General features: G+C 56.5%; 1 protein-coding gene across 1 annotated transcript; it reads right to left on the bottom strand.

Annotated features, from left to right (window-relative positions):
- Window positions 1-7150, bottom strand: LOC144247840 (serine/threonine-protein kinase pim-1-like). The gene is made up of 9 exons (XM_077789497.1): window positions 7002-7150; window positions 5931-6034; window positions 3556-3662; window positions 3348-3398; window positions 2777-3143; window positions 1934-2113; window positions 1527-1676; window positions 447-1297; window positions 1-163 (listed from the first exon to the last, which is right to left on the bottom strand). Exons 1-7 carry the CDS (start codon window positions 7148-7150, stop codon window positions 1570-1572), a joined length of 1065 nt encoding a protein of 354 aa, XP_077645623.1. The 3' UTR covers window positions 1-163; window positions 447-1297; window positions 1527-1569.
- Window positions 7151-21401: the final 14251 nt, after the last annotated feature.

Below are 21401 nucleotides of genomic sequence, written 5' to 3'. Positions count from 1 at the left end.
TCACCTGCCAAAGGAGAAAGCTCAGGCACTGTGCTCAAACGGGCTCGTCTGATGCAAAGCTGTCAGAGCAATGTGAGGGCAGAGCCAGCCCAGCTGTGCCCAGGGCAGAGCCCAGCAGAGCCCTGGCAGAGCCCAGAGCAGCCTCAGCACCCACAGAGCCCGGCTGCAAGGAGAGAAACCAGAAGCCACCCGTCAGCTGAAGGCTCCTGTCCCCTTGTCCCAGCTGCCCACAGAGCCCAGGCCATGCTGGCTGTGTCCAGAGCCGTGCCCAGAGCTGCCCATCACTGCTGCCTTTGGGAGCAGAGCAGGAGGGCAGGACATTCCCAGCCTGCAGCCAGCCACAGCACATCCAGCCCTCAGCAGCTGCCCAGAGCAGGAGACTCCTTGTGCTTGTTGCCATCTCCCAAAAGCTCTGATCCCACCATGCCAAGCAGGCCAGGACTCACCTCATGCCATCCTCCGCTGGGAGAAAAGCTGGTCCCAAATGATGTCCTCAGCCTTCTCCAAGGGCACGGCCCATCCACGCTGCAGCTGCTCCCAAGCACTTCCCAATCCCGACTGGACCTTACACTGAACGCTTCTCTAGAAAAACAAACAACAAACTGTTGAAAAGTGATTAGAGACATGGGGAAACAAGAAAACAACTCTTATCTCTGTCAGGGGTCTGAGGAAGGCCCAACCTCCACATGCTAGGGAAAATCCCACCCATGGGGGAGAGAAGCCCACACTTTCCCCTCCTGAACTACCCCCCAGAATAACAGTGATCCCAAAGCAAACAAGGGCAGTGGAGCAGGCCAAGCCATTCCTTGCCTGCAAAGCAAAGCAGCCCCTGCACAGGTTCTAGAGTCCCACCTCTGCTCCCACCATGGGGGTTTGTTTGTGTCGGGCTGGCTGCCCCAGCCCCAGCCCCAGCGTCAGCCCAGGCCATGCTGGGTGGTGGGGGCTGTTAGCAGGGCCAGGAGCCAACTCCCATTTTGTATCCACCCCAACCCATGCCCCCAGCCCTGCCAAAAAGCAGTTGGGCAGCCAACTGAAGTTGCATCTGCCCCAGCACAGGGGGAACCTTTTGTTCCCAGCCAGTCTGAGCAATGCCCAAATCTGGGAGCATTTCCCTGGCTGTGGACTCATCTGCAAATTCGCTGTGGAGCCTGGCTTTGGAGAAGGTGCCAGAAGTCCATCATCTTCAGCTGCCAGTGTCCAAGTTGAAGAAGAGGTTGTCATCTTTGATGTCGTCCTCGCTGTCTCGGCAACAACAGCCCCACCTGGTACAGATTCTCCAGGGGCTCCTTCTCCTTCCCTGGGGGTCAGACCAGGCTGTCAGGGCTCTACCCAGGGCCCCAGCTGTCAGGCAACTGGACAAGCAAAACCACCTTGGATGGCAGCCACCAGTGCTGGGCAGAGCAGCTCAGCTCCAGCACAAGGGCTGTGTGTTCCCACCAAACAACCCCAGTGCATTGATACAGGCAGGGAAAAATCTCGGTTTCCTTGCTTCTGATTGCCAGAGCATGTGTAGAGCTGTAACTTACCAGGGCCCTGCAGCAAAGTGTGCATGAGGCTCTCTCCCTTCATCTATGACAGGTGAATATCCTGTATCCATGGTTCACAGAAGAGGTCTTCTAAGGAAGGTCTGTCCAAGAAGTGCATGGATAAACACCACCTGATAAGATCTTGGCACTCTGGGCAGAGAAACCAGAAACCACCGGTCAGCTAGAGAAGGCTCCCGTCTGCTTTGCCCCACTCTTCCCATGCCCAGGCCATGCTGCTTTTGTGCTCCCAGCTGGGCCTAAACTTTCCCATCAATTCCCTGTTGTGGAGGAGAGCAGGAGAGCAGGACATGTGCCACCTCCTCAGCAGCTGCCAGAGCGAGATGCTCACGAGCCCGCTGCTGTCTCCCAGCACTGGTGTTCCCCCGTGGCCAGAGATGAGGATCCACCTAGAGAGAGCCGCTGTGGCAGCGACAGCTGATGGTCCCAGCTGATCTTCCGGTCCCTCCTGAAAGGGTGCTGCCCACAGACCATCTGGTGCAGCAGGATGCCCAGGGACCAGATTGTTGCTGCCTTGCCATGGTACCAGCCCAAGCGGGTCCATTCCGGGGGGCTGTATGACAGTGTTCCTGTGGAATACAGATGGAGTTCATCAGGGGGATGCTGCTGCTTCCAGAGCCTGGCCCCAGCATCCCTGGGCATGCAGGGGCTGCCCCAGTGGCACACGGGGTGACTGCTGCACTCTCGCCAGCACCTGGGACTTGTGTACAAACTCAGGGCTGGACAAGAAGCCACTGGTGTTGGAAGAGGGCAGCAGAAGCCCCAGCAAGGCCTGATCATGACATGTAAAGCAAAAACCTACTCAGGGCTGGGTCCTTATCCTCCCTGCCTGCAGTGCCCCAAAAATATTATGAAGGCAATATTTTATGTTTTCATAAAATATTATGAAAACAAAGTGAGTGGAGCAGTCCAAGCCCTTCCTCTCGCCTGCACACCAAACTGGCTGGTGCACTGGTCCTGGCCCCCTCCTCTGCTACCCCCACCCACGGGTGCTTTTGTCAGGCTGGCTGCTGCTGCTCCAACCCCAGCCCCAGGCAGAGTGGTGGGCAAAGGCTGCCAGCGGGGCTGGAAGATGCCTCCCCACCCAGCCCCGCTCAAAAGCAGCTCAGGTAAAGACTCAGTACCCTGACTGGCAGCAAAAGGGAGAATCCTCGCTGCCACACCCAGCTTGGCCTGTGAGATGTTGGGCCATGAGATGGTGGGACCGGGAGCACACCCCTGCCAGGGCTCACCTGCAAAGTCAGTGTAGGCTGTGTCCTGCAGGTAGGTGCCACAGCCAAAGTCGATCAATTTTGCCTGGCCAGTGGCCAGGTCAACCAGGATGTTCTCTGGTTTGATGTCGCGGTGCAGGACCCCGCAGCTGGTGCAGTGCCGCACGGCCTCCAGCACCTGGCGGAACAGCTCCCGTGCCACCTCTTCACACAGGAACCTCCGTGCCCGAATGAAATGCAGGAGGTCCTGAGACCGCTCCGGCCGCTCCAGCACCATCACGATGCTGTTGGGGAGCTCAAACCACTCCAGCAGCTGGACCACACCAGGGAAGCCGGTGGACACCTTGTCCAGCAGGACGATCTCTAGAGGTGCGCTGGTGCCGTCGGGCTGCGGGGGGACCACGGTGCCACCAGTGGGACTGATGTCGTGCCAGGACAGGGGAAGCCCTCAGCCAGCCCGGGATGCTCTGCGCCCTGCGCTGGCCCCACGCCCGCTCCCCATCGAGGCGTCCTGGTGGCTTCCCCCATGCCGGGCCTCGCCTCATCCCCGCCCGGCACGGCCCGGCTGTTCCCGCTGGCCCCGCTCACTCACCAGCTCGCCCCAGCGCCGGACGCGGTTCCGTGGCACCCTTTTGATGGCCACCTGCAAGCCAAAGGCAGCAGCGGGCTGAGCTCGCCGCCCGCCCTGACGAGCCCCATCCTCCTGCTTCCTTCTCCTCTGCCTCCTCCTTCCTCCTCCTTCTCTTCCTTCCTCCTCCTCCTCCTCCTCCTCCATGCCCGCCGCCGGCCCCGCCGCTCACCGGGGCGCCGTCCGAGAGCCGCGTGGCTGCGAACACTCTGCCGAAGCCGCCGCGCCCCAGCAGCGAACCCACTCGGTACCGCTCCTGCAGGGCCTCCTGCGCCTTCCCTGCGGGCGGGACGCAGCTGTCAGCGCTCGGCCCGGGGCCAGGAGCGGCCCCCGAGCGCCCCCCGAGCGCCTCGGGCCGGCCATCCCCAGGCCTTCGGTCTCGGCAACGGGACACGGGAGGCTCGGGGCCGGCGGCCGCGCTGCCGAGCGGCGGAGCTCGGGCCGGGGAAGCCGCAGCGGGGGCGGCGGGAGCGGCCGTGCCGCGTGTGTCCTCCGCGGGGCCCGGGAGGCGCCGGCGCCGGGGCCGGACCCTGCGGTGGGGCCGGGGCCGGGCTCGGGCCAGGCGGAGCCAAAGGGCGGCGATGCCGGCCCAGCCCCAGGCACTGATGCCCGCCCGGCAGCGCCACCGCCAGCACGGCCAGAGCCGGGCGGAGGCGAGACCGCGGCGGGGCGGGCGGGGCCGGGGACGGGGCAGCCCCGCCCGGGGCCGGGGGCGGGCAGGGGGCATGGCCCGGCCCGGCATGGGGAGAAGGAGGCGGGGAGAGGAGAGGGACACCGGCTAAGGGACACCGAGGGGAAGGTGTCCGACAGCGGGAGAGAGAAAAGAGAACGAGAAAGAAGAGAAAAACTGCTTTTGCTGCCGCTGCTGCCGCCGCTGCTGCCGCCGCCGCCGCTGCTGCCTCTGCAACTGAAGCACCGAGGCCGTTTGTCCGCGTGTCCGTTCCCCGCTCGCCCCACGAGCCCCACGGCCGAGCCCCGCGCGCCCCGGGGACAGCCCCTTCGTCTGTCCAGACACGGGAACTTTGCAGTGTGGAGCCCAGATCCAGAGTCCTGACTCCTGCACACTGGCAGAGGAATCCCCTCTGCTGTGTCGCTGCTGTGCATTGTCCTTGCTGAGGCTCAAACACCCTTGGGGCACATTCCCTTGCTGTAGGATTCCTACCTGACCCAAGCACTGCACTTCTGGCTCCAGCGTTGCTTTCCAGTAAAAAGGAAAGAAGGAAGGGGAAGGAAAACTGCGTGTAGCTTATGGTATTTTAGAGTGTTTATAATTTGCTAAGTGACCCATCATAGAGGTGAGATCCATTTGGAATTCATGGCATGGAGAAGTCCTACAACATGGAAATGGGGTGCATAGAAATAAAGAGGAAAACATCTTAGATACTTTATTTCATTTTCATTTCACTTCTGCAACGCTGTTCCACTTCTCCAGGAATCTTCTCCTGTCTGCTCTTGACAAGAACCTCTCATGGAGAACAAGGTCGAGCTTCTGTCCCAAGATTTGCCACCTGCTGCAGCTTCTCTTGGCTTTCCACACTGCACTGTCTATGCAGCACAACTTTTGCAGCAAAGCAGGCCAAATGTTTGGATAACTTTACATGTCCTTTCTTTTCCTGGGGGGCTGGGGAGTTGTGCCACTGCTGAAGTGGCACAATTGTGACTGTTTGTCCTGGTTTAGGGCAAATTTTGTGAGGAAACCTCCAAAAGGAGTCCGTCTAAAAATCAAGTTCAAGCAGCCCCTCTCCCTACTATTTCAGGAGAAGACTTCCCTGGAGAAAAGTGGAAAAAACCAGTTTATTTAATAAGTAAAGTGTTCACAAGCATGAATAATATGAAATAAACCCCCTCAGAGTTCTGAAGAGATGGCAATTCAGAAAGTCCTTTTTGTGGGTTGTAGTTGGCTCACTCGGTCTCTTCTCAGTCCCTCTGGCACTGGAATGCAGGGTCCCAGACCTCGGTGGGCCACAGGTGTGAGCTGCTGGTGTTTTTCTGGGTTTTCAGTCCAGAGCAGGTTTAAACAGTTCCAAGAAAAAGGAAAGTCTGTGATGGTTATTAAATTGTTCGAATGTTCAACTCCTGTTTGTTGGCAAGAAACCTTTCTGTGCCTCTGAGTGTCACCATCCCTGAGCCCAAAGGACACAAACCTGATGAGTTGTGGTTTCCACTGCAGGGGCACTTGGGACCTTGGCTCTGCACAGGAGAGCTCTTCATCCACTTTCTCTCTTTTCCTCCCTCTGGGCATGGAGGAAGCTCCTGACTTCAGCACGTGACTCGTGTGTGCAAAGAGCAAATTTGGGCAGAATTGGGGCAGGGAGGGTTTGGGGGGACCTTGGGATCTGTGCTGGGTACAGAAGTGTTTTCCATTGCTCTGAGACTGGCTACTGTGCAAAGTAGATTTAATAGCCAGCAGAGGAATGACTTCTGCATTTGATGGAGCTGTGCCTTCCCTTGGCTTTGTTGGCTGACAAGAATTGAACATCCCTCTGTGTCTCAGGCAGCTCTTACTCCAAGGAAAGCAGGTGGGGGTTGGAGCCAAGGAGCTGAAACCTGCAGGTGCAGCCTGGGCTGGAGGGAGCTCAGATTTGCACAAGGCTGCTCTGAGGGCCAGGGTTTGGATGGGGGAAATGGTGGGGTGGGGGTAGGGACAGCGTCTGATGGATTGTCAGCCATCAATGGTCTTGATTTTCGTATCTATTCCAACTGCATGAGGAGGTACTTGGATTCAGTGTCAAGTGGAGATTGCACATATTCATTTATGTGGAGTAAAAAAATGAAACAGGACCTAACAAATCTTTTCTGTGTCTTTGTAAAAATAAAGCATTCACTTTGAATACACTACTAAAGCCTGCCTAATTAATCACAAAAGATTTGAAAACTTAAATCAAATTATTCCCAGGGGCTTGACTTGTTCAAGTATTCTGAATGTTAGTGAGCTTTGGGGCACTATTTCTCCAGTGAATCTAACTCAGAGTACACAAATTATTGTAATTCCTTTTAAATGTCGTCTTGAGAGAGTTGCTTGGGGGATGAGGGTCAGAGCTTCTGTGTCCTGCTTGGCACAGCCCAGGCAGGGCTTTCACAGCCCCATCCCACACTCCATTTCCCAGCTGGAGCCGCTGGTGCCTCTGAGTTCTGCTGCGCCAGCCCCAGGGAGGACTTGGGGTCATTTGGTCACTCAGGAGCTGGGCTGGGAGCTCCAGAGGTGGCTGTGGAGCATTGCCTGTGCTGTGCCAGGGACTGGCAGACACTGCTGGGCTGGGATAGAGGCTCTGGGGGGATTGGGGTTCCAGGGCAGGGCAGTGCTGGGGTTCCAGGGCCGGGCAGGGCTGGACCTGCCCCTTCCTCCCCCACACACAAAATGTTTCCAGCCAACAATCTCCTCCAGTCTTTCACACCAGGCAATGTTGGAGGTGTAATCCCAATTCTGGACATAGGCACCTGGATAAGAAGATTTCTGTTCCATAGGAAGGAAAGCACAGAGCCCCAGTGTTTGGAAGGCAGATGAGAGCCTCACAAAGCCAAGGTCAGCCAGACTTGTCAGGAATGGCAGATTGTCTGCAGGCAGCCTCTGGATATAGGGAATTTTGGAGACAGAATCCCAATTTTGGCCATGGGCACCTGGAGAAGCAGGAGAAGGTTGTAATACGGGCAGCCTCTCTCGCCGCGATGCCCCGAGCAGTGGAGTGCTGGGCAGTGAGAGGGAAGAGAATGGGCGGCTGCTCCCCCTGTGAAGCTCTGCAGTCCCACTTGGCGTGGGGAGGCAACATGGGACTTCGGGGTGAACAGGATGGTTTCATTCAGTGAGCCCCAAGACCGTCTGGGGAGGGTGAACAAAGGTTTTATACCAGAACTCAAGAGGCGGGGTATAGGAACAGCAACCAGTGAGGGTACGCCTGGGGAAGAGTCTAAGGAGGGACTAACAGAGCACAAACCGATCAGGGGAAACAGGGGAGTGGAGTAACACTGTCCTGGGTTGTAAAATAAGCTTGTATTCTATTTGCCATCTGTTGAAGGCAAACCTGTCGGACAGGTTTTGTTATCTCTCTCAGAGACAATGGTTTGCCCCGTAAAGGCAATGGTTTGTTTATACACTATTGACTGACTCCCTGCCGGGCTGGTAAGTGAGGGGGGTCCCGCCCAGAGGGGGAAGCCAAGCACTCTATTATGGTATAAAGGGGTAGCTTTTAGGGAGAGAAGCAGTTCGCTTTTGCTCTCTTCGCGGGATTCCCGGAGAAGCAGCTCTCTTCGGCGGCACTCGCAGCGAAGCAGCCGGCGCGCGCTGAGCCGACGGCGGCGGAGCTCAGAGGCAACCCCGGCGCAGAGGAAGACCGGCCCCACTGCCACCAGATCTTCAGAGGAAAACTATACCCTTCTAAAGATCACCACTGCAGCTACAATTCATCAGCCACTGCAAGGGAAGCAATTGTCCCAGCAGAACTGATACTGGCACCCCTCAGGTTCTGGACTTCTTTTTTCTTTCACTGGTTTTGTTTGTACCGATTGCATTTGCCTTTTTTAAATTGTTGTCTAGTTTTCTCCTAGTAAAGAATTGTTACTCCCACTCCCATATCTTTGCCTGAGAGCCTTTTAATTTAAAGATCCTGGTAATTCAGAGGGAGGGGGGTTTGCCGTTCTCCATTGCACAGGAGGCTTTGCCTTCTTTCACAGACTCCTGTCTTGTCGAACCAAGACAAACACAAAGTAACCAAAAGGGTGCTGAGCTTCACTAAATAGACAGGGAATGCTCTGGAAGCAGGGGAGGAGGCTAGGAGGAGTGACAGGGAATGTTCTGGGGAAAGGGGCAGGGAAAGGGAGGATTGACAACTTGGAGGGGAGGGGGGTAGGGAAGAGCTTGGGAAGATTGACAACTGGGGAAGGGAGGAGATTAGGGGTTGGGGGTTGAACATACACAGAACAAATATCAAACTAAATAAAAACACACAACAGGACAATTCTTTCCCATAGGAAGGAAAGCATGGAGCCTTCCCCAGTGTTTTGGGCACAGATGAGAGGTGACCCTCATGAAACCACTTCCAACCAGACTTGTCCTGGCAATATTCCTATGGGAACAATCCCTGGATAAAAGGACACTTGGACGTAAAATCCCAGTTCTGGCCATGGGCACTTGGAGGAGAAGGAGAGTTCTTTTCCACTGAAAAGAAAGCAGGGAGCCCCAGTGTTTCCTGTCCCAGTGAGCCCCAGTTACAGAGGAGAAGAGACCTTTAACATGCCAAGGTCAGCTGGACCAGTCAGGCAGTCCACGGGAGGCCAAACCAGCCAGACCTGTTCTGTGTTCCTTTGGTTGCATGGGGCCCCACAGTGTTACAATAGCCCCTGGGTTCCATGAGACCTCCTAGTTTCACAATGGTTCCAAAGATTCCATGAGGCCACGGAGTGTCCCAATGGTCTCCATGGTTCCCCAGGCCCCACAATGACACGTGAGTCCTCTGATCCATGAAACCCACAATGTCACAATGGACCTTTGGACCATGGGGGTTTGCAGTGTCACAATGATCTCCTTTGGCTCCACAGTGTCACAATGGACCACTGATGACACGAGGCCCCCACAGTGTCACAATGGTCTTCTTGGTTCTGTGGGGACCCCAGGGTCACAATGGTCTCACTGGTTCCATGTAGCCTCACAGTGTCACAATGCTTTGCTGATTCCATTGGGCATCATAGTATCCCAATGGTCTCCATGATCCAATCTGTCCCTCAAGTGTCACAATGGTGTCCATTGTTCCATGGTGCCTCACAGTGTCACAATGGCCCCTTGGTCTCACAGGCCCCTCAGTGTCACAATGGCCCCTTGGTCTCACAGGCCCCACAGTGTCACAATGCTCCTTTGGTTCCATGGTTCCTGTGCTGGTGCATTCCCTCCTCCCCTTCTCAGGCTGCCCTGCCAGCTGAGAAATGCTCACTGGGCCTTGGCCTTGGCCAGCAGCCCCTGGGCTCAGCTCCTCTGGAGCTCCTCACAAACACTGTCTGCTCCAGGCACTGCTGCTGCCCAGCCAGCTCCTGGTTACTTTAGGAGCAGCCCTGGAACTGTTTGTGTCCCCTCAGTGGCACAACATCCCTGTTCTCACCCTGCCAAAGAAAGCTGCTGATGCCAAGTGCAGCCAGGATGAAACATGGCTGGGACTGCAGCCGCTCTCTTGGGACCCTACAAACAGCGCTCCAAAAGGAGCCCTTGGAGCTCTCCTGGGCCAGCGACTCCCTCTGAGTGGGGTCTCTCCGAGCCAGGAACTCTCCCGTTTGCTGAATTCGGGGATCCCGAACAACGAGGGAGCCTGGGCCGATCCCCCCACTCCTCCAGGCTCAACCCTTCCCTGCTGGGGAGATGCCAAAGCATCCTCAGGGAGCATTTCCCTGCCCTCAGGGGAATTTCTCACAGATGCCTTGCACTGACTCTCTGTGTCTGTGTGCACACAGGAGTGCCTGTGCTGGGGAATGTGGCAGAAAGGCTGCTCTCTGAGGGCTCTGAGTGCCCTGGATAGCTGAGCCAGTCAGGCCTGTAAGTGAGGTCAAGTGATGCAGCCTAAGCTAAGTTAAATGCTGCTAAGAGTTGTTTTTTGCTATAAGTTATAAGCTGAGCTAAATACTGTTAAACGATATTCCTCTGTTAAATTGAAAAGTCATAGGTTATAAGTTATGTTAAATACTGTTAATATCTGTTCTTTTGCTAAATTTTGAAGTTGAAGGTAGAAGTTAAGGTTGAGGTATAAGTTAAGTCCTGTTAAATTTGAGCTCTGTTCAGCTTTTGGCCCATATTCCTTTTATCCTTGCCCTCACTGTTCTGTGTGTCCCTGTGCCACATAAAGGGACAGTTCTCTGATCATTTCAGTTTGATTGCCTGGATTTTGTTTGGATTTGTGGTTGATTTGTTTCCTAGGGGTGCCTTAAGTGTGAAGTGTTCAGTCAGGAGCAGAGTGACTCTTGCCAAGGAACTTTGTGGTGCTGTCGCTTAATATTAAATCTGGTTTTTGCTGCTCCCTTGCCGGGGACTTTTCAGCGCTCTCAAGCCCTCGTTGGTAACAGGGTGAAGGAGCCCTGGCCAAGGCTCTGGCCCTGGGGGACACAGGGACACTGCCAGGGGGTCCCTGTCCCCCCGTCCCAACCCCCACAGCCCCAGCCCTCGTCCCTGTGTCGGGCTCTGGGGTCGATCTCATGGAACATCCTCTGGGGGAGGCTGTGGCGAGGGGGGCGGGGGGACCCGGGGGGACAGGGGACCCCCCTGTGCATGAGCAGTGTTGGACTTCTCTGGGGGAAACTGGGGCAGAGTGACCTCCTCAGTGAAATCACACAGCCCCTGTGATGTCACACAGCTCCTGTGATGTCACACAGCCCCTGTAATGTCACAGGACCCCTGGGATGTCACACAGGCCCTGTGATGTCACACAGCCCCAGTGATGTCACACAGCCAACTGTGAAGTCACACAGCCCTTGCGATGTCACACAGCCCCAGTGATGTCACACAGCCCCTGCGATGTCACACAGCCCACTCTGAGATGTAAGAGGCCTCCTGGGATTTCATACAGCTGCTCTGTGATGTCACAGCCTACTCTTTGAGGTCCCAATCTGCTCTGTGATGTCACAAAATCTGCCCTGTGGCGTCACAGCCCAGCCTGTGATGTCACAGTCTCCCTTTAATGTCACAGCCTGCTCTGTGATTTCACAGTCAGCTCTGTGATGGCACAACCCACTCTCTATTGTCTCAGCCTTCTTTGTGACATCACACAGCTGCTCTGTGATGTCACAGAGGCCTTCTCTATGATGGCAGAGTCTTCTATGTAGCCTCACAGCCCATTCTATGATGACACACAGCCAGCCTGAAATGTCATAGACAGCTTTGTGACATGAGAACCTCTTCTGTGATGTCCAACCTCCTCTGTGATGTCACAGCCTGCTCTGTTCCGTGAAAGCCAGTCCCGGCCATGTGGCCGGCCCACGCGGCTGCTGATGACCCGCCGCGATCCCCTTCCACCCTGTCCCTCCCCCACCTGCCGTGACCCCATCCCTAACCGCCGCGGCCGCCCCCACCCCAGCCCCTGCAACCCCCCCCCCAACCCGCCCAACCCCCGCCCCGCGCCGCCGGGCGCCGGTTCCCACGGCCGCCCCCACCCCTGCCGCTTCCGCCGCGACCCTCCCCCCAACCACCGCGGCCGGCCCCGGCCCCGTTCCATCCCCGTGCCGCACGCCCCCATCACCCGCCCCCGCACCCGCGACCCCCCTCTGCACCCCCCCAATCCCCACCCCGCGCCGTTCTGTGCCGGCCCGCGTTGGCTCGGCGGCTGCGGGCCCGGCGGCCGGGGCTGCCCTGATCCCGCTGCACCCCGCGGGGCTCCTGCCTGCCCCGGCTCCCCCCGAAACCTCTCTAGTAGTGGCGGTTGCTACTTTTGCTGGCCTGTTACAAAGAGGCTTCGCCGCGTTTCTACAAACACTCGAACCGGCACTTGCCGCGGCCGCCTTGCCGCCACCGCCCGCGCCGGGAGAGTGTGTGGCCACGCCCTCAATCTTGGCCACGCAGCAAAACCTACTGGAAATCCCAGTGCCCCCACCCCTGCCTGAGCCGCGGCCGCGAGGGGACACCTGGGGCCCCGCGCCGCGACCCTGCAACCCCCCGCCCCCTGGCAACCTCCCCGCGGCGCGGGCCCGACATCAGAGGGCCCCGGCGGGGCGGCAGACGCGGCCGCCATCTTGGCTCGGCCGGCGGAACACGTGGTGCGCCCCACGCATGCGCGGTTTGCGGTGCCCCCGGTCTGGCCAGTTCCTGCCGCCTCTGCCGCGCCGCCGATGGAGCCCGCCACTCCCCCTGCGGCCCGTGCCGCGGTCTGCGATCAACCAGAACCCCCGAGCTCAGAGGCGGCAACAGCGGGACCCCCAGAGCCACCAGAAGGAGTTCCACCCCCGCTGCCGCGGCCGGGGAATCCCGAGTCACTTCCGGGTTAGCCGCTAAAGCCCTCCTCGCCGGATACCCGCCCGGAACTCCTTCCAGCCGCGCAACAAATAGTTCCCCTCACACCGCCCCCGCCGCCCCTGGACGCCTCCGCTTCCTCTCCTATGCTCTATCCACATTCCACAGCTGCAGCCTCATCCTCGATACGTCCTTCCACATGCGCTGGTTCCTCTCTGATGGCTTCGCTTACAGACACCTCTCCTCCTGCCCCTCTACCCCAGCTATCAGCAGCTGCTGCATCTGACTTACAGCTTAGCATGCAGCCAGGGAAAGAGGAACAGCACCTGGCAGTTGCTTTGACGAATACAGGATCCACAAAGAACTATACTACCCCTACCAATACCACCCCTGCTACCCCAGTTTCCCAAAATGCCCAGAAAAGCACTGATAACCTCCAAGTGATAGACAGGCATATATCCAAACCTCATAGTCCCAGAGAATGGACAGCTGTCCCATCTCTGGACGAGAGAAAATTCTTAAAAGCAGCAAAAGATAGTAGTTTCCCTTTTTCCTATGGTTACCAGCTGTTGGGAAGTACCATAGAAAAGACGTCTGAGGCCCTAGAATGCAGCTTATTAAAACAGAAGAGGGGAATGTATCAGGCCACACCCCAAAACAGGTTCAGCAAAGCCCCATACGCATACAGTTTTTCAAATTGCTGTATAGGACAGCCTGATATCCCCATTTACAGACACTTTCTGAACAACAAAAAACCAAAAATAAAAGTCTTAATCAAAACCTCAGTCACAGGACAAATAGAAAGCCCATGCAACCTTGTAACATGGGAGAGAGGGTTTGCTTGTGTCTCTACAGGCGAAGGACTCAGATGGGTCCCAGCAAAGAATGTAAAGTCCTACCACGCACCAGAATCTGGCAGTACCCTCACAAATGGCAGTGACTTTGCAGGTGCAAACCAGGAGGCAGTTGCTCAGACCTAAACTGCAAAGCCAAGAAGAAAACTGCCCACCAGAAACAACCCCAGACTATGGACATATTTTTTTTTCACATGCATGTTACTTTTGTACCCTTGTTGCTAAAGTGTTCTCTTGTTTCAAATTTTGTATTGAATTTTCACCTATAGGTTAAGCAAAGACAAATGCCTGGGTTGCTCTAGCCAAGACTGCAAGCTCTGGTACCATATCTCTAGCTGATACAAAGCCCTAATAGACCTTTTCAACCTAGTCAATTATAGAACCTTCCCCAGAAGGTTCCGATAAAGATACCTCAGTTAAATTCTTCCATTAGACTAAAGCAGTCAACAGGTTAAAATGCTCAATCAGTAAAGAAATAAACGCCACCTCGATTACAATTAATAATCTAGCTAAACAGTTTATCTGAAGGTTTGAGCTCTGCATCTTGGCTAAAGGAACTCTGTAAAATAAGCCTGATTGTTTTTAGAGTAGTAAGTGTAGTTTCAGTACCAATATGTTATATTGTGGGATGATTATTCTCCTGCACGGTGGGGGTGTAGGGAGGCAGAGATCTCTGAAGCTTGCTCTTGCGGGGAGAGGTTTATTGGAGGATTCAGGAATGCCCGAGCCTTGTGCTCTCAGGCATAGCACGTGGCTGGGCTTAGGAGGACGGGGGAGGGGAGGGAGAAACGGAGGGTTTAGGACAGGGGAAGCCCCAGGAGGGAAGGAAGTCCAAGAGCGGGGGAGAAAGTCCAAGGGGCTCCTAGGTGGGCTGGGACAAGGCATGGGCCAATGGGGTTACAGACTCCGATGCTTCAGGGGCAGGTACAGGGGTGTGGGATGAGCCACAATCTTTTGGGGGGTGGGATGGAACAGTCCATTTCACTCCAGGATTCATCCAAGGGCAGAAGTGACATTCGGCTAGCTAAGATAACAATCATATCTATCCTCTGCAACATTATATACCCCAAGTTGTGCAAAAATAGTAATTAAGTCAATATTTACCTTTTAAAAAGTTTAACGAAAAGGGAAATTGTTGCAGAGGATAGATAGATATGATTGTTATTGTTATCGCCGGTGGCCAGCACGGCGATCTCGTTCTCCACGCCGCGCTCCAGCCCGTAGTGGGAGGCGAGGGCGCTGACCAGCCACTGCGTGCGCCGGGCCGGCCGCCCATAGGGGTCCCAGCCCTCCGGCGGCTCCATCGCGCCTGCCCGGCCCGCGGCGCTGCCCGAGCATCCCGAGCGCCCGCCCGGCCGAGCGCTCGGCCCCGGCCCGCGGGGGGGCGGGACGGGCGGGGCGGGGCCGCCGCCGCTCCAGCGCCGCTCGCCGAGCAGCGTCCGCCTTTGTCCGGCACCAAAAGGGATTCCGGCAAAGCGGCCCAGTGCCGCCCTGCTCCGTCTGGCTGCCGAGCCTGTGCCCCAGGTGCGTCTCTCATTTCTTAACTCCTTTCTCCCCTCTGCTTTCTCTTGAACGCGAGCAAGACAGCAGCATCGCACAATCCACTTGGGCAAGTAAGGCTCGTGAACGAGTGAGTGCTTCCACTAAATTAAAAACCCAATGTGCTTGAAAGCCAACCTTCCGTTCACTCAGACCTGCTCACCTCTGTCGATGAGCTGACTTTATGTGTTGCTGTGTGTCTTTTCAGGGGTCTGGCATAGAGATGAGTGAGCGTTAAACTCGCTCAAAGGAGCTGCCCAAAGCAGTGACTTTGCTCTCTCTTTGGCTGGCGAGTAGGACCGGCCTTGTTGACAGGAAGCAGCACAAGCAGGGATCCTCCACCAGCACGGACATGCCACAAACCAGGACGGGCACCAGAGGGGACTGTGGCACCAGAGGGGACCAGGGCACCAGAGGGGACTGAGGCACCAGAGGGGACCGGGGCACCAGAGGGGACCATGGCACCTGAGGGGACCGTGGCACCAGCTGTGCCCCACTACCATGAGCAGGGTGGCAAAGCCAGGTGCTGCTAACAGGCTGCATTAACAGCCCAGGAAAGGCATCATGAGGAGCCGGGTCTGGGGACCAGCCGAGGAGTCCTGTCAAGAGCAAATAGTTTGAATATTCTCTCTAGGGCAAAAAAAAGCAAACCAAACCAGCTGATATGTGAGGAAAGTGAATTCAAGTTCATTTAAAGTGCTGCTCAATCCAGGGCTGGGTTTCTTTTGAATGAACTGATGCTAATAAATATTTTCTTTCATATGGTGGGGTTTCTCTGCAAACAGGCTTTGATGAGAAATTTCTGACCCCATTTGGTTTTGCTCTTTTAAGATAAATCCAGAACCTGAGTAGCATTGTTGAAGAATGAAGAATTGTTTGTAGCTCAGTTTTTTCTCATTTTAGCACAGGAGGAAGGTAAGGCAAAGGTTTAAAAGCTTTCCCCTCCTGGAGTGCCACATTCTCAGAGGAATCTGTGAGGAGAAGTTCCCTCAACCAAGGCCAAAGCTGTTTGCCTCCTCTGCAGGCTCATTATTCTGGGAGTTCCACAAGCCTCAGCTGCCACTCTAGTTTCCTCTGAATATTTCTTGTTGTGCAGTGCACAGGGAGAATATTTTATGCTAGATTCCCTTCTGGGCATTGAGGGAAATCTCAGTAATTCTGGTGCTTTTTAAGTCCAGATGAACTTTTTATGAATAGTAAGGAAAAGGGAACAAGTACTATGGAAAATTAATTGCTCAAAATGTGAGTGGCCCAACCACACTAAAAACAAAGTCTAAACTGAATAATTTTTTTAATTTTTTTTCCCCTGATAGGTGGGGTAAAACGTGCAGTGCTAATAAAGTCTTTAAGAGATTCAGCCAGCAGCCAACTGTATGAAAATCTAAGTGGTAAAGGATGAAACAGAACAGGGAAGAATCTTCAGCCCTTCCTGTTGAAGGTAGAACAGTATGAAAAGAGACTTTGGCTGTTGTGCATAGGTAAGGGTGTTATTTGTAAAGGAGAGCAGGTGCCCCAAGCTGTTGGTGGCCCGTGCCCTGCCGTGGCTGTCCCACATCCAGTTCTAGATGGACCAAGGTGGGGGGCTCGGGAGGGGAGGAGGTGGGGGGATCTCGGGAAGCTTCTGCATCACAACTGGTCTGGGGGGCCGTGGGGGAGGCACGGAGCGCGGGGGCTCTGCTTTCTTGGGCAGCTGCTGCTGCTGAGGCGATGTCTGAGAGCTGCCAGACCCGTCGCTCTCTGGGCTCCCTGGGGGCGAGGGGGAGTCACGCCTTCTCGGCCGGGATGCTGGAGCTGCGGCAGCACTGCTGTGGAGAGAGCAGTGGCTGAGGCCCCAGCTGCCAGTGGCACACAGGGACCCTCCTGCACAGCAGGGCCCAGAGCTGGCAAGGCTCCCCAGCACGGCTGGAGCGGCTGGCACACCTTGGCCCAGCTGGACAGCTGCCCCTCGAGGCCCCGGCGAGCAGGGGACGGCTCTGGGCAGGCTCCCTGGCCAGGAGCGGGCCTCCGAGCGCCTCTGCCTTTCAGGGGCCATCTCGTCCCCGCTCTTTCTCCTGCCCACCTTGCTGTGCCTCTGCCCTGTGCCCCTGGGGCTGCTCCTGGCCAGGCAGCCTCAGGGGGAGCCAGCACTGGCTGCAGCCCCAGCGGCCCCCCAGGACAAGGCCCAGCAATGAAGAGGCCAAGGAAAGCACTGGGCAGCAGCAGAACCCTCAGAAGAGTTCTTTGGACAGCCATGGACTGGCCACAACTCCACTGCAGCATGACTGGGAATCTTCCCTATCAGCAGCCTTTGAAGATACTGGAGGGTAGAAATCCGCAACAACTTACTGTTTCTGTTCCTTCCACCAGCGGAACCCGACATAGCACAGGACCACAGAAAGTGGCACAGTGAACAGTGTCACCACCGTGCCTATCATGCAGGACCTGCGCACATCCGGGGGGCAGAAAACTCTTGGTGTGCTCGGTGGATTCAGAGCATCTGTACTGGACTTGCCAAGCATTTCTGTGGGAGCAATGGGGAGCGTGAGCCCGCGCTGTGCTGCACTGCTGAGCCGGCAGCATGGTGGATACGGCCAGGACGTTCTCTGTTTGCCCAGAGCTGGGGCCTGCAGGCACCTTGCTGCCCCTTGGCACAGGCTGTGCCACCCAACAAAGCCCAGCAGGCCGGCAGGAGAGCCCGGGGCCAGCGCAGCTGCTTGGGCCGTCGCTGCTTGGAGGGACAGGGGCCAAACCCATCCCTGAGCAGCCCCTGCCAGCCCTGGCCCTCCCTGCCCTGTGACAGCTCCCCCAGCCCCAGGGGACAGAGTCAGGCCCTGTCAGGACACACTGGAGCAATTACCTCCTGTGCCAGTGCCTGGAACTGCCTGCCCTCCTGCAGTAAAGGCTGGCACTAGGCCATTGCTTCTTTCTGGAACAGCCACCTTCTGTACAGACTTTTGGTTCATCGCTTGAGAAAGAAAAGGCACAGCTGGATGAGATGGGACTCTTCCCCATCGGGGAGGTTCCATCTTCATGACCCAATACTGGTCAAAGTCATGGAGAACGATCAGGAAATCAGATGAACTTTTGGAAGTAGAAAGAACCTTCCCTTCTCCAAAACACCACCTCTCCTGATCTGCCTGGAGACCAGGAAATTGCAGGGGATGTCAGGGTGTGCATGGGCCATGGTGCAGTATGGGCTGCCTGTCAGCTGATGCCAAATGCCTCCCTGCAGAGGCTGGGGAGAAGCTGCAGCAAGCCCAGGCTGGGAAACAGCCCTGCAGGCCATGAGAGCAGCAGTGGGGCAGCGAGGCTGACATGGATCCCTTCCCACTGTGCCAGGCAGGGCCTGTCCAGATGTGCAGGGAACACCCCTGGCTGCTGAGTCCCAGGGGAAGGGGGAGGGAAATGCACCCACCACGGCGTCTCTCCAGATCACTCAGCATTTGGTCCAGATGTTTGGCAGCCTCCAGGGATTTCCTGTCTCCTCTGCCTTGGTTCTTCTCTCTAGGAGGACCTTAACAGAAAGGTGTGGCACGTCTCCCTCAGGTTGGAGCGACAGTGAGTGGCCCTGGGTGATTGGTGCCCTCCAAGTCATTCCCTCAGCTCTGCCTTCCACTCAGGAGCAGGGGCAGGGGGACCACGAGCCTGCGGTGGGCCTGCACTGGGAAGGAAGGAGCTCCTTGCGGGGCAGTCAGGGGAGAAAGGACTCCCTGGAGCTGCCAGCAGCTCTAAACCCAGCCCCAGTGGAGGCCAGGGCTTGGCAGCAGCAGCAGAAGCAGCTCAGGCTCCCTGGGGCCGGCAAAGGAGCTGTGAAAGGCTCAGCCCCGGGGCACAGCCCTGGGCCTGGCCCCTTCCCTCTCTGCTCTTCTCTGGGGCTGCACAGAGCACACAGAAGGACACTCTGGCATTGTACATGGATGGAAGATGGGCAGCTAAATGCTCCTTCCTCCCACTGACAGTGATCCTGTGGAATCACTGTTGGGCTCTAGAAGGGAGCAGGGCAAGTTTTCCAGAATCTTTCAGCCCTGAGATAATGTTGAGGTAAATGGATCATGAGTGAGCTCTTGTCAGAATGACATTGATTATTCTTTTAGGAAAGACACACGGAGTACTTGCCTCCACCACGATCTAGATTCTCCAAACCATCATTCACCAGATTTTCCATATAAGCCATTTTATGATACCAATCTAGAAGGGAGCAAAGACCAGAACCAGTTCCTGATGTGCTGGGATCCCTCTCTGCCTGTGGGAACTGGGCACTGCAAGGGGTTCAGGTAAGGCCATTGGATCCAGATGTGAAAAGACACAGCCAAAGCTGCACAGGGGTCTGGGGAACTCAGGGCTGGCTCCTGGCCACTCTCCATTCTCTTTTCAGGCCCTGTGCAACATCCCTGGGAGGGGTGGCATGAGTACCCCAAGGGCCATGGGGCCCTCTCCCTCCCACAGAGGGAAACATCCCTAAAGTCCTGGGGATAAGTGCAGCATGTAGTGCCAGAACCATTCCTTCCCTCCTGCACTCCCTCTCTCCCTCCCTCTGTTGCAACTGCTCCTCCAGCCCAAGGGCTCATACCCAGGCCTTCCTCTCCCCCTCTGCCCTTTCCCCACCATGGGCACCCCATGCAGTCACTCCCAGGTTTCGGGATGTGTCTCCCATGGAGGGACCCCAGCAGGACTGCTCAGTACCCTGAGTGCCCTGAGCATAACAATTCCTCTGGGCTGTGCCAGCCTTGTCCAGGTTGTGCCTACTCTGCCAAGTAGCAGAGAGGGCAGCTCAAGGCTCAGCAGGACTCAGGCCCAGAGGCACAGCAATTACCTCCTGTGACTGTGCCTGGCAGTGCCTCCCTTCCTGCAGCAGAGGCTGCCAGTGAGCCACTGCTTCCTCTGGGAAACTCAGCCTTCAGCACAGCCTCTCCTTCCATTTCTAGAGGAAGGAAAAGGGACAGCTGGATCAGGTGGGGCTGTTCACCAGTAGGAAGGTGGCATCTTCAGGAGGCAGTGAATGTCAAAGTAATGGTTAAGAATTAGGAAATCTCTAAAAACTATTTGGGTGGCCACGGCTCTCTGCTCTCCAAACAGGTGCCCTTTCTGATCAACGCAGAGAATGGGAAATTGCAGGGCATGTCAGGCCCGTGCTGCAGTTTGGGCTCCCTGTCAGCTGGTGCCAAATGCCTTCCTGCAGAGTCTGGGGAGAAGCTGCAGCCAGGCCAGGCTGGGAAACAGCCCTGCAGGCCATGAGAGCAGCAGCGAGGCAGTGAGGCTGCCATGAATCTTTTCCAGCTGTGTCGGGCACAGCCTGTCCAGATGTGCAGGGAACGCCCCTGGCTGCTGAGTCCCAGGGGAAGCCTGAGAGAAATCACCCACCTTGTCCTGCCTGTTCCATTTCCTTCAGCATTTGCCTCATGTTTTCAGATGGCTCATGGTGCTTCTTGTATCCTGGAGCTTTTATGTTCCCTGTTGGAGGACCTTAGTGCAAAACATTTCCATTTCTCAGTGGATCCCACAAAACCAGTGCTCAGCCTGTGGAGTCAGCAGAGACACACTACTCACCCCTGCGATGGGAGCTGGGCTTGAGGGCAGTAGCCATAAAAGGAGCTGGAGAAGTCCTCCCTGCAGCCACACCTGTAACTCAACAGCCACAGGAGCTTCTGTCATCTCTGCAGATCTGCACGGGCAGCGCTGCGCCCCAGGAGCGGTGAGGGGATGGCCCAGGGCCAGGGCACACACGTGCATGGTTCTGCCCTGGCACCTGCAGTGATGCCCCCCTGGCCGAGCTTTGGGCTCTGAGCTGGCAGCTCTCCCAGGGGGAAAGGCCTTGACCTACCCTCACCATCTCCCAGAGGCTCAGTGATGGGGATGGGTTGGGAAGCTGCACCACCTTCACCAACAGGTTCCTCTGCAAAGAAAGGCAGGACAGAACAGCTCCCGTGGTGCTGCAGGAGATCCTCAGGCTGCACCCAAGGCTCAGCTCCGGGGCACAGCCCTGGGCCTGGCCCCTTCCCTCTCTGCTCTTCTCTGGGGCTGCACAGAGCACACAGAAGGACACTCTGGCATTGCACACAGGAGGAAGATGGACAGCTAAATGCTCCTTCCTCCTACTGACAGCAATCCTGTGGGATAACTCAGGGCTTGAGAAAGGAGCAGGGCAAATTTTCCTGAATCCATCAACCTTCAGAGGAACTTAGGACAGAAGGGAGCTCTTGCCAGATTGACACTGATTATTCTGTCAGGAAAGGTACATTGAGAATTTACCTTCAGCATCTGGAAAGGTCTTGAAGGCGTTGTTTATCAGCATTTCCAAATCAGCCAAGTCATGACCCCAATCTAGAAGTGAGCACAGATCAGCCCCATTTCCATGGTGTGCTGGGATCCCCTTCTGCCTCAGGGAACTGGGAACTGACAGGGGATCAGTAAGGCTGTGGGAGCCAGGTGGCAATGGACACAGCCAAAGCTGGAAAGAGCCTTGGGAACTCTGGGCTGGCACCTGGTCACTGCCCACCCTCTTTGCAGACGCTGTGCAACATCCCTGGAGGGGTGGCTGGCGCAGCCCAGGGCCCAGGGGGGATCTCTCCCTCTATCAGAGGAAACCCTCCCTAAAGGCCAGGGGAAAACCATCCCCAGCGCTTCCCGGGGAGCAGGGAGCGCTGTCCTGGGAAAGGGCAGCCAGGCTGCCGGCTCACCTGCTCCCCGCGCTTGCAGCGGAGCAGCCTGGGCAGCCCTGGCAGGCAGGGCCAC

This window comes from Lonchura striata, chromosome 34 (genome assembly GCF_046129695.1).
Source record: "Lonchura striata isolate bLonStr1 chromosome 34, bLonStr1.mat, whole genome shotgun sequence".
Taxonomy (NCBI): Eukaryota; Metazoa; Chordata; class Aves; order Passeriformes; family Estrildidae; genus Lonchura; species Lonchura striata.
Note: the sequence above shows the minus strand (reverse complement) of the source record. Positions and strands in the feature narration are given on the sequence as shown.